General features: G+C 46.0%; 1 protein-coding gene across 5 annotated transcripts in view; it reads right to left on the bottom strand.

Annotated features, from left to right (window-relative positions):
* The window catches only part of LOC106808259 (calpain-B-like), a 41458-nt gene that overhangs the window by 2427 nt on the left and 21969 nt on the right, over positions 1 to 17062 (bottom strand). For 4 of the 5 annotated variants that reach the window (XM_014810895.1, XM_014810902.1, XM_014810918.1 and 1 more), the window contains exon 16: positions 2853 to 2905. In XM_014810895.1, coding sequence (XP_014666381.1) covers positions 2853 to 2905 — 53 coding nt within the window. Of the gene's footprint in view, positions 1 to 2852; positions 2906 to 3710; positions 5975 to 17062 lie in introns of those variants that run through there. The other variant, XM_014810926.1, reaches the window with a different exon arrangement.

Raw genomic sequence — 17062 nt, 5'->3', positions numbered from 1 at the left:
ATATATTTTTATTAACAAGCCTGGGTTGTAAATTACATAGATACACTATAAGTATGTGTATGTCATTTGCAGGGCGTCAAGTGACAGGTGACGCTTAAAAAATAGAAAAATAGGAATTTCAGATGTGAAAAAATAGGAATTTTGGTGATAAAATATATGTTAAATAGGAATATTTGTTGCATTAGATGGCCTCCCAACACCCCTACAGCCATCCCGATCCACCACAAATGGTTTTAATAATATACATATTTGGAGTTACATCACATGCACCCAATATTTTGAGGTTTTAATGAGAAATGCATGTTAAAATTGATAAGCAGTTTATACATGCATAAGCGCCCATACATGTAGACTACTCCAAAATAGTATGACGTACATGATGTATACATGGGCAGATCCGGCTTTTTGAAAAAGGGGGGGTCCAGTAAGAAATAAAGGGCACTTTTATAAAAAGGTGCCGAAAGCAGTTTATGCGACGTTGCCACTTAGGGGGGGGGGGGTGGGGGGACCTCCCCCAAGAAAAATTTAAAAAATTGGTGCACTCTGAGAGCATCTGAGCAGAAATTTTGATGTCTAGAACGCAAGATGGAGTTTCAAATTTTTAAGCAGAAAATTATCTTTATGTGTTTTCCCTTTTTTGGGGTAACAAAGGGGGGTCCGGGCCCCCTGGATCCCCCCTCTGGATACACATACCACATCCAACTAAGAAACAACTTTAGTTAAATAAAATCTGTGATAGTAAAGAGTATATTACGTTAATTTAAAGTAAGGGGCGGGGGTTTGGGGGTCCTCCCCGAGGAAATTTTTGAAAATTGGGTCACCTGATTGATACATACAATTCTGGATTCAGAAAAATGAAAAGCCCTCAAAAATAGGAAAAAATAGGAATTTGTCCAGAAAATAGGAGAAAATAGGAATTGCCCAGAAAATAGGAAAAAATAGGAACTTGACGCCCTGCATTTGCTATCTCATTTAGACCTATCTATATTATAAAGTTGTTCAGCCGAATTAGTCCGTACTCGCATAACTAGAGAACGCCGCAGCCTAGAGGAAAACTAAAGATATTTTCAGAAACAGCACGTCTGGGAGGTGGTTCTAGCTGAAACAAAAATTTAAAAAAGTTAAAAAGTTAAAAAGTTAAACATTCATAAAAAATTCTATTGATCAATAGATGGCGGTCACGTACGTACACAACATCACGTACGTCTAAATCCATGGTGTATAACCGTAATCAGGAGCGTATAATGACAAAGGAGTAAGACAGCGATTTGGTACTGATTTCACTACATTTTTGCCGAACGAGTTCGATGTGAATAAAAATACAAATGTATACAAACATGAGCTTCTTTTGTTCACTGGTCCTTATTCTATCTTCCGGTAGTATTACAAACCGCGTAGCTTCCTTCGTTTTGACATAAATCGTACTTTTCCACGACATGGTTTTCACCTTAGTTACCGTAATCTGGCGAGGCCACACTCTAAATTTGCACACACAGCTCTTCAATGAGCCACCACAGGGATCGCGTCAGGCAGCGCCAGCGGCAACTGTACGCGGGCTAGAGATAACGGTTGCTATGCAATTAATGCAAAACACATGTGCGAAAAGCTACAATCGGCTGGAGCGTCAGTTTACTCATAACAATTCATACACATCATTCCTCCGCGGGTGAAGTAGTTCAGATATTTTACCAGCGCAGCGTTTATTAAAAAAAAAACTGCGGGATTAAACCATAAAAACAAGGCATTCTAACTATAGTTTAAATGTAAAATAGTTTTAATTTTTAAACCCAGCATGGGTGCAACGTAACTTAATTTCTAGGCGAATTTTCTGCACTCGACTAGGCTACGGCCGAAAAGCCCTACCGTGGCTCATTAAAGAGCTGTGTGTGCAAATTTAGAGTGTGGCCTCGCCAGATTACGGTAACTAAGGTGAAAACCATGTCGTGGAAAAGTACGATTTATGTCAAAACGAAGGAAGCTACGCGGTTTGTAATACTACCGGAAGATAGAATAAGGACCAGTGAACAAAAGAAGCTCATGTTTGTATACGTTTGTATTTTTATTCACATCGAACTCGTACGACAAAAATGTAGTGAAATCAGTACCAAATCGCTGTCTTACTCCTTTGTCATTATACGCTCCTGCCGTAATGGCGCAGTGGCCTCATCACTAGAACATCCGTCTGCTACACCTGGATTCCGGGTTCGAGTCCCAGCTGGGGAACTTATTTTCCCGTTTTTTCCTTTTTTCCCCTTCTACTTCTTTATTAATTATTTTTATTTTTAATCTCTTTTATCTTTTGATTTCTTATTATTTATTACTGTTTGGGATGGGATGGGATGGGATGGCGTGACATGGGATGGCATGGGATGGCGTGACATGGGATGGCATGGGATGGCGTGACATGGAATGGCATGGGATGGCGTGACATGAGATGGCATGGCATGGAATGGGATGGGATTGGATGGCATGGCATGGGATGGCATGGCATGGTATGGGATGGCATGGAATGGGAATGGGAATGGATGGATGCATGGATAGATAGATAGTTAGATTTTTTTGGGTATTTTCCTTTCAACCAAGCGGTCACCAGCTGAGTAACGTCACTGATTTCCCCAGGCAACGCTGGGTATCCCGCTAGTATATATATATATATATATATATATATTTATGTTGATCGAGCTTCTCTTGAATAGATCATCAACAATTTCTTATGCTTTGACTAATTAAATTATCATGAGTGACTAACCATGTGGGGAGCGAAATTTTAGACACCAAAATGCGAACAAGCAATATTGCTATTCCTTGTTGTGTACGTTGTATATACTATATAGTGTAGGCCCTATCCTTACCTCACTAAGACTGAATATTGCACGGTCTTCCATCTGATGTTTCTTGTAGGAGTCTGCAATAAACAACAAATATATGTTTCAAAAAAACAATAATCAACAGACATCTCCACAGATTCTGAAAATGCAAACATCGCAATGAGAAGTCAACTAACAAACTACACGTCACACAACACGTTTCATGCAACAATCTTTTTTAATTCAATGCCGCTTTTATCTCACAGCATTTAGTTGCTGCCAGGAACAGCAAGGTGCGGGAGCGCGCGTGCGGCGACGAAGGAGGCGGATGCGACGTACTGCAATTCGGCGTAGGTGCTGACGGCGATGGCGTGACAGTTCTGCACGTGAACGACGAGGCTGTAGGACTGCGTGTAGCCGCTGCCACACAGGTGGCAGGAGTAGGGCTTCACGCGCTGGTGCACGAGCTCGTGACGACGCGCGCTGCTCAGCTGCCAGAACCCGCGCTCGCACTGCCGGCACTTGTACGGGCCGGCGGTCGGCGGCTCGGCGTGCGCCGCCGCCGCATGTCGCGCCAGCAGCTCCGCATCCTCGAACGTGCGCTCGCACCTGCCGCACGCGAGCGCGCTGCGCGCCGCGTGCATCGGCCGGTGCTTCATGAACGCGGCGCGGCTCGCGAACTGCTCGCCGCACTCGCGGCAGACGGTTTTCGACACGCGGTCGTGCTGCGCCCAGTGCTCGGCCATCAGCTTTGGCGTTGCGCACTCCGTCGTGCAGAGCGGGCAGACGACGCGCGACGACGACGACCCGGGGTCGCCCGCCGCACGATCTACGTGTCGCAGCGCGTGCGCCACGTAGCCGCCGCGCGTCGACAACTGACGGTTGCACACGTGGCAAACCCACTTGTTGATCTGGCAGCAGCCGACTGGCTTCGCGGTTGCCTCGACCGTCGTCTGTGTCGCGGATCGGTGATTCGCCGCGCTGGCGGCCGGCTGTGTTGCTTGGAGACGATTCGTCGTAGCGACCGATCGCTCCATTTTTCGAGATTGACTTGCGGTGGCAAGTTGCGGTTGCGTTGCTTGGAGACGATTCATTGTAGTGACTGACCGCTGGGTTGAGGGTGGCTGAATCGTCGTGGCAACCCCTGGTTGCATTGCTTGAAGACGACTTAATGCAGTGACTGGCCGTTGCTTTGGTTGAGGTCGACTCATTGTAGCTACAGGCTGTCGCATTTCTGTGGAAGATGGCTGCTGCACTGCACCATTGGAAACTGGAGTTGCAGTATTGAGAGGTGACCACGCTTCACCCTTCTGCGCATGCCGCTGTCTGTGACGCATGTATCGCAACCTCGTGTTGAATGTAAGCTGGCAGGACACACACCTGTAGCTTCTGTGTGATAAACTGGCTTCATTCGATGCCCGATTCACAACAGTACTACTATGACCACCGCGATTCGCATTGTTTTGGGTTTGCCGAGTATTATTGTCACCTGATGCAGAACTTGTGATCTGAGTTGGCCTGTACATCATGACACCATCTGGAGTAATGCCAACGTTAGTTAGACCACCAGCTGTCCTACTTCCACTGTTACCTGTTCTGAACACATTGATGCCGCTGGGTCTGTAGACAGTTACGCCACCTGGCGTAATACTGACATTAGCTATACTACTCGAGGTAGTATTATCATTTCTGCCTCTATTTCTATCACTTGGTTTATTACTCATTCTGTCAAGACTACTCACAGCATTTGACCCTGAATGTGAAACTAAACCCGTCGGTTGATAGCCTGCGACTGACTGTCTCTCTAATGCGAAAGTTTGATTTCCAATAGTCACTGAATGCTGCCCTAAACTGGCTGTGTTGTGCGGTACAGCCACTGATCCTGTGCCTGAATAGGCAAACTGACTTCCCACAGTTCCTACAGGAATTTGTAAGCGTGCTGACTGGTTGCTTGTCACAGGGTGTGCTGTTAAACCACCCAACTGATTCCTTATAGTCACAGGCTGTGCCCTCGGTCTGCTTGTCTGATTTCCTAGAGCTACTGTTTGTGCCCTTACACGAGCCGAGTGATTTGCCGGTACTGGAAGAATCCTATATCCGCCCGTCTGTGCCACTGCCGTCACCGGAAGACACCTCAGGTCAGTTGACTGGTTACCGGTGCCAACCGACCAATTCTTTCCGTTTGCCGAAGCATGCACTTCAACTGGAACTTTATGAGATCCAGGGAGCAACGGTCCGTGTACGCCTCGCACAGTGTTGTTTAAGGTAGCTGTGCCTTTCGCACCGGTTGTCTGTACAGGACGCGTCAAAGTGGAGAGATCACGTTCTTCATCGCTGATGTCAATGCACACCACGGATTTCTTTAGAATGGGAATGACTTCAATGTCATCAGAGTCCACTGTATCGTCCACGACCTGGCCCCCACTAGGAGCGCTGCAGTCGTTCTGCCTCAGTAACAATGCCGCATTCTCGGTCAGGCTACTAATGGAAAGAAGAATTGGCATTGCAGCCTGCTGTACCGAGTTCGGATTTATTGCCATTGTTCTGTCCCAGGCAACGTCTTTAATTTTAACAGCTAGTTAAGTTTCGATAAGATACTTTAACAATGGTATCTACCGAGTAGTAGTGACGAAATGTTTCCACCTTATTATACAGTGTCTCACTTCTGAGTGAGCGATTGGCTATCATTCTAGTGCATGTAGGCATGGCTACACAGTAGCACGCAGTACATACAGCAGTCAGCACTTTCTGAAAATAAGCATAGACATCAGCACCAGTCTACAGCGAGGCAGGACGCCGTAGATCCTCACTCGAGTCTAACAAAACATGCACCACACTTCTCTTTGACACGGTACTGTATTTGGCTACTACATTCGCTACGAGCGACGACGAAAAATCGGAAGACACGGGAAGACGGTCCGCTTCTTGGCTAGCCGTGTCACGTGGATCGGCATAGCCAATCGCGGCTCCGTCGCAACCGACGTTGCATGCTCCTAGCAGTCCTGCACTATGCTGCACGCATTCAATCTCGGTTTAGTGAGCACGTATTTTTACACATGACATGTATGCTGCGCTCGAGCTTACACGTTGTTCTAGACGTACGATTCGCTAACAGCGCTTACAGACGTATCAGTCTAATACTGGCGTACGCACGCTGTCACCGGCGAGCGGCGGAAGTCTATAAAACCAGTCGCTAGGATATAATATCGACCCAACGGTAGCAGCTACAGCACTCCCCCCCCCCCGCACACACCCTCCCCGCACACACATACACATCACCATACAGCTGCGCATAAGCAGAGGCTGCTCTACTGTACGTGCAGGAGACAGTGTACAGCGTAGCAGCATAGTGGCCGCCACCAAATGTTGTCCTAAGCTCACACAAGCGGCGCGCATGCACTGTACAAGTACATTATGACGCCGCGCGCACAACTGCACGGGCGGCTGAACTCTGGTACATGTACACAACCGAATTTAGGTAACAACAGCAATGAAGTAGCTATAGCTACCTAGCGCAACCAGACGCTACGACTGTTTCACGTCGAATGTAACTTGTGGCTACTAGCTACCCTATAAAGCTCTTCGGGGAAATTGTCTGTTTGTAGGCATCACTTGTGTTTTTATTTATGTGATTCGTTACCCACACGATAGCGAAATAAATTTTGATAATTATATAATTACACACACACACACATTTCACCTTTTCGTTTTCCCTCTTCCTTCCATGCCTCTCACCAATTCTATCTCAAACTGAAGAGCAGTTTCTGAGGTGGAACCAGAAACGGGAAAATGGGGTACGAAGGTCAGGGAGAGTGGACGCACAAAAGAGTATATAACAGGTACACGGCGTTAAGCCCACTGGCAGCAAGAACAAGCCCGCACGTACAGAACACACGCGGCCATTGACTATAATAACAACTATAATAAGGGTGTTATTATATTCAATGGCCGCGTGTGTGCTGTACGTGCGGGCTGGTTCTTGCTGCCAGTGGTTGCCTAGCGCACACACCCGAGCAAAACACCTGAACGTGGAGCAAAAACGTGTTTCGCTCGATGTTCGTGGCTGTGTGCGGATTCCCGAAACAAAAAACATTGCTCAGCTGAGCGTGTTCAGCTGAACAAGCAATGTTTGATTCGCGGAACGTGTTTTCGCCTGAGCGTACGTCCTGCTCGGGGTGTGTGCGTCAATCGTTCTGCTACACAGCGAAACGCCACAGACGGTCTCCAATCAATATCCAACAACAATTAAAAATATCACATGACACACAAAATTGGATGTCTATTTGGATGTCTAATTGGATGGCTATTTTTGATGTCATATGTGACAGCGGCGCTGTACGCAGTGTTTCTGTATGTTTTGCACCGTTTTGCTCGGTGGTCTTGGTCTTGCTCAGCTGTGTGCTGTGTCGGGTGGCGTGTGTGCGCTTGCTCGCCGAGCAGAACACGAAACGCTGGAAAACAAAATTTGCCGTTTTGCTCGGGTGTGTGCGCTAGGCTTAGATCATAGGTGATTCGCTGGCATATACAGGGACCATACATATAGCATATACGCCCCCAAGGTATACGAACCTTGGGAATTACTTACTAAAAATTCCAGCAGAAATATATGTTGCTGTATGCGCAGTCATTTACAACCTTGCAATAGGCCAGCCCAAGGCTCATAGGGTCTATGTCCCCCAGGGGTCAGCCCTATAGACCGAAGATTTCATAAATCATAGTAAAATACTTTACTTAATTTGTGACAAACACGCACATGCACACGGACACGCACACGCATGCACACGCACACGCACACACATGCCGGCGCCTTGATTCCGAGGCCGCCCGCTACGTGCCCCAGCAATCACAGCGCGAGGGCAGCCCGTCCCCACAGCCCACAGCTCATGTTCCATTGCTACAACCCATCGACGTAGGCGGCGGGTCAGGGACTTTGCTTCCTTTAAAATTTTAGCACAGACTGACACATGTTCCTGAATGAAGCGCCTGTTGCAATTTCCGCAAGTGGCTGTGACGACAATGCGATTTTTGGCGCAACACCTCGGTCGATGGCAAATGGCAATCGGCTGGCTATTTCAAAATCTATTTACCGAAAAAAAAGGCGAACGGGTGCGCTGCGCCAAACACGCTAACACGGCAGATAAGCTGGTCAACCCGTCGGTATGGACGCCGCCATTCAAGTGTCAATACACGAAGAAGGCGCGGGCTTATTCTAGTCTACGAGTACGGGAGATGCGGAAAATCTGCAAACCAGAAAGGAACGTAGCCACGGCTAGGGGCAGTGCGCTGAAGCAGCGTGTTGATTTCTCATTGTTTGTGGCCCCAACTCTATCGTAGAAACCGTATCTAGAGGCCTTAAGCGAATGGCCCTAGTTCTTAGAGATCGCGATTCCGTACCGCTCAATAGGTGGCCCGACCTTTGAAAATATAATGAAACGAGGTGCGGCGTAAGCCTGTGATTGGAAGACACAAAGTGTCAATCCTCACGGCGCGCCTCGGCATCCATGGCCGCATCAACGTTCCAGTTTCAAGAAGCTATTCCTTTCCCGGTACTAGTTATGCGTTTATTCTTGCTCGGCTTACGGCTGTTAGCGTGATAATATCGTCAGATATGAAAATATTAGAATATAATACTGTCATGTTCCTGCTGGCTGTTTGCTATTTAATTGTTTCTGTCGCATGCCAGCTTACCTTGTGCAGTGGCGTGAGCTGCTAAATATCATGGTACTTGCGACAGGCTCTACCTGGTGCTTCTATAGCTAGCTAGATTGGGAATTGTAACAGGGGCGTGGGCACTGCTCACCCAGCAACAAGGCCTTGGCATAGATGGGCGTTTCAAAGCTTGTCGCCGACGCACATAATGCACGCGGACAGAGCCAAAATAAACCGCCTCAACCGTTAGACACGGAAAAACGCATATCATAAGCAGACTGCGTGTGACTATTTACATTGGATTTTATGTATGAGCTCAGTAACGAGAGACCCTGGAAAACTATGCTGTGTGGCGTGACTGACCACTAGGCTGAGTGAAAGGACCCTGCGTGCTATTTAATCAATCAGCGAATGCGTGTGACATTACGTACGAATGCGGAATTACAGGGCACGTCGCACGCTACCCTTTATCAACCCAATCAAGACGTGCTAATCAGTGCGAGTAGTGGAAACGTCACAATACAATCAAACGAAACCGGCTCAACTCGAGAATCAATGCATTGCAGTGACATGCCGCTTGCACCGACGTTGGAACGCGTGTGCCCTGCCGCAGGCAAATGTAGTGCGTCAGGGAAAATAATTAGTAAAATTAAAATAATTAGGGGCAATATTATGGCATACCAATCCATATAGAATTAATTTTAAATGGTGAGAGAAATTGCCTAACCGCGAGAAGGCGCGTGTGCCGAAACATCTATGAAATAGTTATAACTATAACCTTAAATTAAATTAGTCAAACAATCAAAAAAGTTATGACACTCATCTCAGACATTTTTGCGATAAGTCGACACCACACACACAAACAGCTCTTAAGGAGGACACACTCGTCTCTACTGAGCTCGGGACACCGGGCGCCGCTCGCATCACTAGCCACACTGGACTATCACACATTGCTAGATAGCTCCGAAAAGCACCATTGGAGGAACTATGTTGCTATCGAGCGTGACCACGCACGACAGCGTGATGTTGAGCGCCTACCGGATGAGAATATCGTAATAATGTAAAGCCAACGTTTCCATTCTCTTAATATTTGGAATGAGAACCAGATTCATTGACATTTTATGGGAGCGAGTTGATAGTTATTGTATCCCGCCGTTGCACGCGGAGGATTATACAGTGTGTATTCCTGCTTCTAGGGGTATTTTCAGAATGTCTGAGCTTCTATCGTATGTTGTTAGTTGATGTGTAGGCTTACTGCCTGTTTTTCATGTCGGCTCATAAGAATTTCAATCAGTGAGACTAATTATCTAGTTGGCCACCCGTCATGTATACTTGTACCGTATTCACAATACTATCCATCATCTCTTAAATATTCGCTCTCACACTCTGCCCGGTTTCTGGTATAAGTGCCTGTCTTACCAAGCAGGGGAGCAGGTCTACTGCCCCTGCTGTATCCCGAAACGTGCCACTGCTGCAAAAAAATCTAACAGAAACACGCCAGGACTAAAGTGAAAGGCGACAAAAGAGCTATCGGCAGCGCACGGCGACACTAGAGCAACCACGTCGCACTAACGAGCGACCACACGACCACACACGACACACCAGTGACCCCGCCCCAATGTGCGCGCCACAGCGCCCGCAATAAAAAAGAAAACAAATAAAGAAACCAAACAAACACACAGCCGCCACGCCCCACACACAACAACACAAAACAGAGGAGATTTAGTTGTGCTGTCACGTTGTGGTTTGATTGTTATATGTTTATTTCGTTTGTTGGCGCCAGACAGGACTTGCATACGATAATTAACATCAACGATCTTTATTGTGGAGATACGGTAATTCCTTTTTATTCATTTCGTTTCTAAGCCCTTTATGAACTTGGAAACACATAGTAAGATCCGCTATAATAAATAAATATAATATAATGTGTGCGTGCCGTGTGTGTGTAGCGACTGTAGTCGCCCTGACTTGTGTGTGCACTGGCATCGGGCGAGTCCTTAGTGTGATTTTTTCGGTGTGTTTGGAAGTTGTGAGTGTGGAGGGAGAGAGGCAAAAAGCTTTAAGGAGGAAGAGAGAAGTAGATCGCCCATGCAAAGTGACGACGAGCAGAGGCACCGCACAGTCAGAGACGGAAGATGAATGACAGAGAGAGAGAGCAATGAAGCATGTATAAAGAGTAAGAGAAGACGAGTAGACAACACGAGCCTAGCAAGGTTCGTCGTGCTATGTGTGTGTTGTGTAGCTTGCGTATGAATTGTACGTGCATGTTGTTGATAGGATACAGTGTTAGGCTGAAGTGTTCAAGTTTGCTCTGTGACAGTGTGGTGTTGAGAGACAGAGAAGGAGGCCCGAACGAAGCACCGGTCCTACCTAAAAACCGTGCGATTGAGTGACCTGAAAAGTGAAAACGACACGAGAGCGAGAACGTAGGTGTACGGAAAGAAGATGTAAAAGACGCGAGAAATGTGAGCGCAGGAATGATGAGAGGACGAGAGCTTAGATGTGGTTGGGAGGTTAGATATGGGTGCCATTGTAGTCAGATGGTGGTGTTCGTGGGTCGCAGTAACGTTGTTGTTGGGTCAGTGGTGTTCGAAAATTCGCTGTGGCTGCAAATTAGTGTAATCAAAATGGGTTAAGTATAGAAACGGTTGCTACGCTGTTGATAGATCCCGAAATAAGTTAAGTGTTGTTGGACCGTATAGCGTAGAAGGGCCGAGCAGGAGATAGTGGCCTACCTAAACAGGGCGGAAGTGATGCCGGGAAAATGGGTAAGAAGTGATGGCGCGCTAATGTGGGCAATGGCAAGGAAACGTAGACCGCGAGATGTATCAAAAAAATAGTGTACAAAATGTTAATAGCTAAAAGAGAGCGAAGCAAAAAATGTGCTAAGCTAAGAAGGCGCGAAAATGTGGTAAGAAATGTGGGCAATGTCAGTCAAAAATAAACGGCACGCAGGCAATGAGAGAGAGAGAGAAAGAGAGTAGGTAGAAAAAGGTAGTAGAAAAAGATGGTTAATTAGAAGGTGTGTGCTGTAATAATTCGCAGCTGGATATTGTGCGGTGTATTAGTGTGTTAGGTTAAATGGTGTCGTGTGCTAGCGTATATTATGTGTGCGTGTTGCGTTGCTGTGTGTGGGCTTAGCAACGTTCGGTGCTTGGCGTGGGCGTGGCGTGACTGCGTGTGTGTGCAGGTGCAACGCGTGAGTGCGAGCGTGGCGTAATGCACATATACGTGCGTGGTGCGTGTGGCACGTACCGCTGCGTGCCATGCGTGCGTGCGTGGCGTGCGTGCGTGCCGTGCGCTTTGGATGTAACTACGTGCGCGCGCGTGCGTCCCGCTGCATATGGCAGCGTAACATGCTGGCATTGCGTGCGTGCGTGCGTGTGCAACGTAGACGTGCGTGCGTCGCGTGCGTACGTGTGCACGTACAGGCTAGCGTGCCGGTGCGTGTGGCGACGTAGACGTGGCGGTGGCGTGTGCACGTAGACGTGCGTGCGTGCGTGCGTGTGGCACATCACACTGTGCGGCATGAGTGTGTGCGTTGCGTGTGCACCGTGTACTTAGGAAGGTATTCTTACACATTCGCGGCGCACACTTTCGCTGTTTAGTAACAACAATTTCGCTGTTTAGTATAATATTTTTTAGCGGCATTTTTGATACATTGCGGCAGGTTATTGATGCACATGTGCGCCACATTTCTACGCTATTGCGCGCACTTCCGCGCTGTTTAGTAGCAGGCATTTCCGCATGTTTAGCTAGAGGCACATTCCGCTGCTTAGTAGCACATTCGGCTGTTTAGTACGCCGACAGTTTTCGGCCTGGTGTTAGTAGCACATTTCGCTGTTTAGTATAAAGATACATTTTTTCTTTGACACATTTTGATACGCATTGCGGCAGTTATTGATGGCAATTGCAGCGCACATCTTACTAATACCGGCGCACCATTCCGGCTGATTTTAGTAGCGGGCAGCATTTGCGAGCTGTTCTAGTAGGCACATATCCACTGTTTGTAGTATACATATTTTTGAGCACACACAGACTGCGCACGTGTACGTGCACACGCACGCAGCACCACTCATGCAGCGCTACGCAGCGCAGCGTCTACCGTGCACACGGCACGCACGTCTAGCGTGGCACACGCACACACGCATCGTGACGTGCACACGGCGCACGCACACGCACGCAGCGGGCACCCGTCCTTACTGCCACACGCACGCATGTGTACGTGCATATGCACGTAGCGCACGCGGCGCGACGTGTACATCCAAACGCACGCAGCGCACGCACTGCACGCACGCAGGTGTACGTGCACACGCGGCCACGCACAAGCCACGTATATGTGCATACGCACGCTCGCACGCACGCAGCGTCTACGTGTACCTGCACCCACACAAGCACGGCAACGCACGGACGTGTACTTGCACGACGCACGGCTGCACGCACGCAGACGTGTAGCTTGCACACGCACGCGACGCAGCGAACGTGTATGCACGCCACTGCCCCGGCACGCACGTATACGTGCACACGCAACACATTCTTTACAGCATTCCGCGCCACATTCGCTGTTTAGTAAATAACATTTTTTTACAGCATTTTTGTATACTTTGCGGCAGTTATTGGATGCAGCGAATTGGGCGCCCACATTCGTTACACTTCGCGACATTCCGGCTGTTTAGTAGCACATTTCACTGTTTAGTGAAAGCACATTTCGCTGTTTAGGTAGCGACATTTCGCTGTTTAGTATAATATTTTTTAGCAGCATTTGATACATTGGCGGCAGTTATTGATGGCACATTGCGCACACATTCTTACCTATTCGCGCAGCATTCCGCTGTTTAGTACCACATTTCGCTGTTTTATGTGGCACATTCCGCTGTTCTAGTAGACATTTCGATGTTTAGTAGCACATTGTTGCTGTTTTAGTAGCACATTTTTTACACATTTTGATACATTGCGGCAGTTATTGATGCACAGTTGCGCCACATTCTTGCACAGTTCCTGCAGCATGTTCGCCGCACATTCTTCGCACATTCCGCCGACATTCTGCACATTTCGCGTGTTTAGTAGGCACATTTCGCTGTTTGTAGGGGACATTCTGGCACATGTTGCGCAGCAATTGCCTTGCCATATGCCCGCGCAACATTCCCTGCACATTCTTGCACAATTCCGCGCACAGCGTTGTCCTGCAGCATTTTCCGCTGTTTAATAGTAAGCAAGCATTTCGCTGTTTAGTAGGACCCGCCACCAACGTTATGGCGATATTAAAGGAAAGGGGCGGGGGAGACCGGTACGGGAGGGGGGAAATAGGGGAGGGTGGGGGGGGAGGGGGCTCTTAATAGCAAACCAGTGGACAGTGCCAATTTGTTTAAAGCAGTCCAACAAATCCATGTTTAAACGCCTCCTCTTGAGGGTCAATAAGGTTATCCGACACTTGACTCTTCGCATGTCAGCAGAAGGGCAGATTTCATGGTCGCTTTCAATAAATGCGCATAAAACTGCTAGGTCACGCTGAAACAAAAAAGGTTTTTCACTCGCTACCGTCAGACGCATGTCTGCAGAAAATGTCTAAAATCTGCCCTGTCCATTGACCTTTTGACCTGTGACCTCCAAATTTCGGCACAGTGCTGGTTTTCCTAACATGATGCTATACACCGCTTATCACGAGCCTAAGGTCTGAGCCGCTTTAGGATTGTGCCGCAATTCTGCATTTCCTCCTATACCTTAAGTTAAGAAGGGAATGTTCCCCCTTCTTTTACACCTCTTGACCTTTGACCTTTGACCCCCAGCTTCGATATCCCAACTCGTTTTCGGATTACCCCCGCACGTCCCGAATATCGTGACCGTACGTCGAGCGGTTAAGATTTGTGCCCAACTGTTGACGCATGCACGGACGGACGGACGGACGGACGGCCGGACGGACGGACGGACAATTATGCGATTCTACAAGCTGCATCTGACTACGTCAGATGAGCTAAAACATTGTTTTGATTTTTTTCCATTCAATCCTGACTATTGTACATTGAGTATATAATCAGGAGTTTATCAATATATTGATAGACTCCTGATATAATTAATTATATGCGTTAGTGGTTAAATGTACAACCTGTTGCGTTCACACGGGGCATATTTGAATCGGACTGCCGCGTGATCGGTAGGTATAGAAATAGACGGTGAATTCCACGACCTTTAGCGACGCACATACTAATTGCATGAAAAAATGAAAGTGTCAATGACACTATAGCTCACCTTGGGTGTGATAGATGATATTTAAAATTTGGTAAGTGTTTTATTTATGACGGACCGAAATGTGAACAAATGTCCTTATTCCCTGTTTTATACTAATAGAAATTTCACTGTTTTGTTTCAGGGTTAGATAGGCCATATATATTGTCAAAATGTGTTATATTCATTTGAAAAAAATCATGTAAGATTCAGAAAAGTTACTTGCTTTGGGGTAAAATAAACTGATATAAAATTTAAAGATTTAAATTGCCAAAATCTACATAATTAAAAAAAAATATAAAAACCCATGTGATATGTTTTGGGGTCAGTCCTTATTCATTCACATACCAAAAATGAGCAAAAGCCGTTGAACCTGAACTGACGTATGGCCATTTCCATTTTTCCAAAAAGTGGGCGTAGCTCGAAACTAGGTCGACTGCCGTGCTCCAAAATAGGACGTTCAAACCTCTCCCATAGGAGTAACAACTGTATGCAATTTGAAACATGTGAGTCAAACGGTTCTTGAGTTATCGTTGACTGTAGGCAGACACTGAAATGCATAGTGAAATTGCCAAAATCTACCTAATTTGCATAATTTAACAAAAATATCAAAACCCATGTGATATGTTTTGGGGCCAGTCCTTATTCATTCACGTGCCAAAAATGAGCAAAATCCGTTGAACCTGAACTGACATATGGCCATTTCCATTTTTGCCAAAAAGTGGGCGTGGCTCGAAAGTAGGTCAACTGGCGTGCTCCAAAATAGGACGTTCACATCTCTCCCATAGGAGTAACAACTTCATGCAATTTGAAACATGTGGGTAAAACGGTTCTCAAGTTATCGTTGACCGTAGCCAAATGTTGACGGACAGACGGACGGACGGACGGACGGACGTACGACGGACAACGACCCATGGCAATAGCTCATCTAGACGATGTCAATGTGAGCTAATAAATATATATAAAAAAGATATGTAACATGTATAATTTCTGTTGCGTGCTTGAAAATCATGTTTAAATAAAGTAGCCTGATCACACCGCTGCATTTCACCACTAGCAACTTCGTCGGATTGCCTATATTATTCGTCGCGCAAACCTAGGTGCATACAGCATAAACGCTATAGATACGATTGACAGCGAAATACTTGACAATCAACTAACACCTTGATAGTGCTGGTACCAAAAGTAACCTTGTACAACATACAAATCTAATAATCAACAATAACTTTTTATTTTAATTACCCTACACCTCGCACACAGTAGTAGTAGAGACGGAGGGTAATTACAATGGCAGTTTGCGCGTTTAAAGCCTATGCGAAACGTGAATTAATCTCAATAGCACAGTAGTACTATGGTACTATCTACCACCTGTATGATCTGTTTTGTTCTTACTCCAAATTCGACGAACATCTCTTACAAAATTATTCAATATGCATATTTTTCATTAATTATTACCCTACAAAAGTAGGGTAGCAAGAAATAAGTCAAAGACTCATTAAGTTGTTCCTCTGCACGGAAATCTTTAGTAAAAGGCGAAAGATTTATACGTTTTGCAGAGAAACCAGAGTATACTTCAGTTAGCTTCGGCAACGATATATATATTCAAATCTCCAAAAACTATTTATGGTGCGTGCGCAGTCATTCTACTAGGTATATAATGCTGCCCTCTGCAGGCACAGTGTGTAATGACGAATTTCGAGAAGTTGCGTCCGTTTCAAATTTATACTCTTGTGTATCTTGTGTACATGGATATTTGTAATTCGATTTTGTGTTACCTTAATCTGTAACAATTAACCTGGAATTAGTAATAGTTTTAATAATGTTATTGAAATTGTATCTTTCAACCATATGGGAACATATTCTTTAATTGTTTAGTATAAATGGACTATAATAAACAATTATAGGGATCAACCACATGTTCCTAATCTTAAGTGTATACAGTTTATTTGCACTTTTCTCATTAAAAGTAATTACTTTCAGCACAAAATATATTCCTGAACTCATACACTAGCTATGTTATACTATGTTTAATTAATGAGTTAAGAAATATCACACTGACCATTTGAATTTTTATTCCAACAACTGTAGCTGTAAATATCTGTTTTCTGTGTGCGAGTTTGTCAAAAAGAATGGAAAAATAGGTAGATATCGAATTAGGAAGAATAGTGAAGTTTCACATGCAATGTAACCATAAGAACACATTTTTTGTCATTTACACAAAAGTGTCACATTGAACCTAAGCATGCTAACTTATGATATAATAATTCCAGAGTGTCCAACCTATAGACTTAAGAAATCGGGATTTTCATTAGGGGGTGGGGTGGGGGGGTCTGGGGCATGTCCCCCTCCCCGAAATTTTTAAATTAGGATCCGTGAACGTAATC

The sequence above is a fragment of the Priapulus caudatus genome, unplaced genomic scaffold, assembly GCF_000485595.1.
Source record: "Priapulus caudatus unplaced genomic scaffold, Priapulus_caudatus-5.0.1 Scaffold13, whole genome shotgun sequence".
Classification (NCBI taxonomy): Eukaryota; Metazoa; Priapulida; class Priapulimorpha; order Priapulimorphida; family Priapulidae; genus Priapulus; species Priapulus caudatus.
This window is presented reverse-complemented; position numbering and strand designations above follow the sequence as displayed.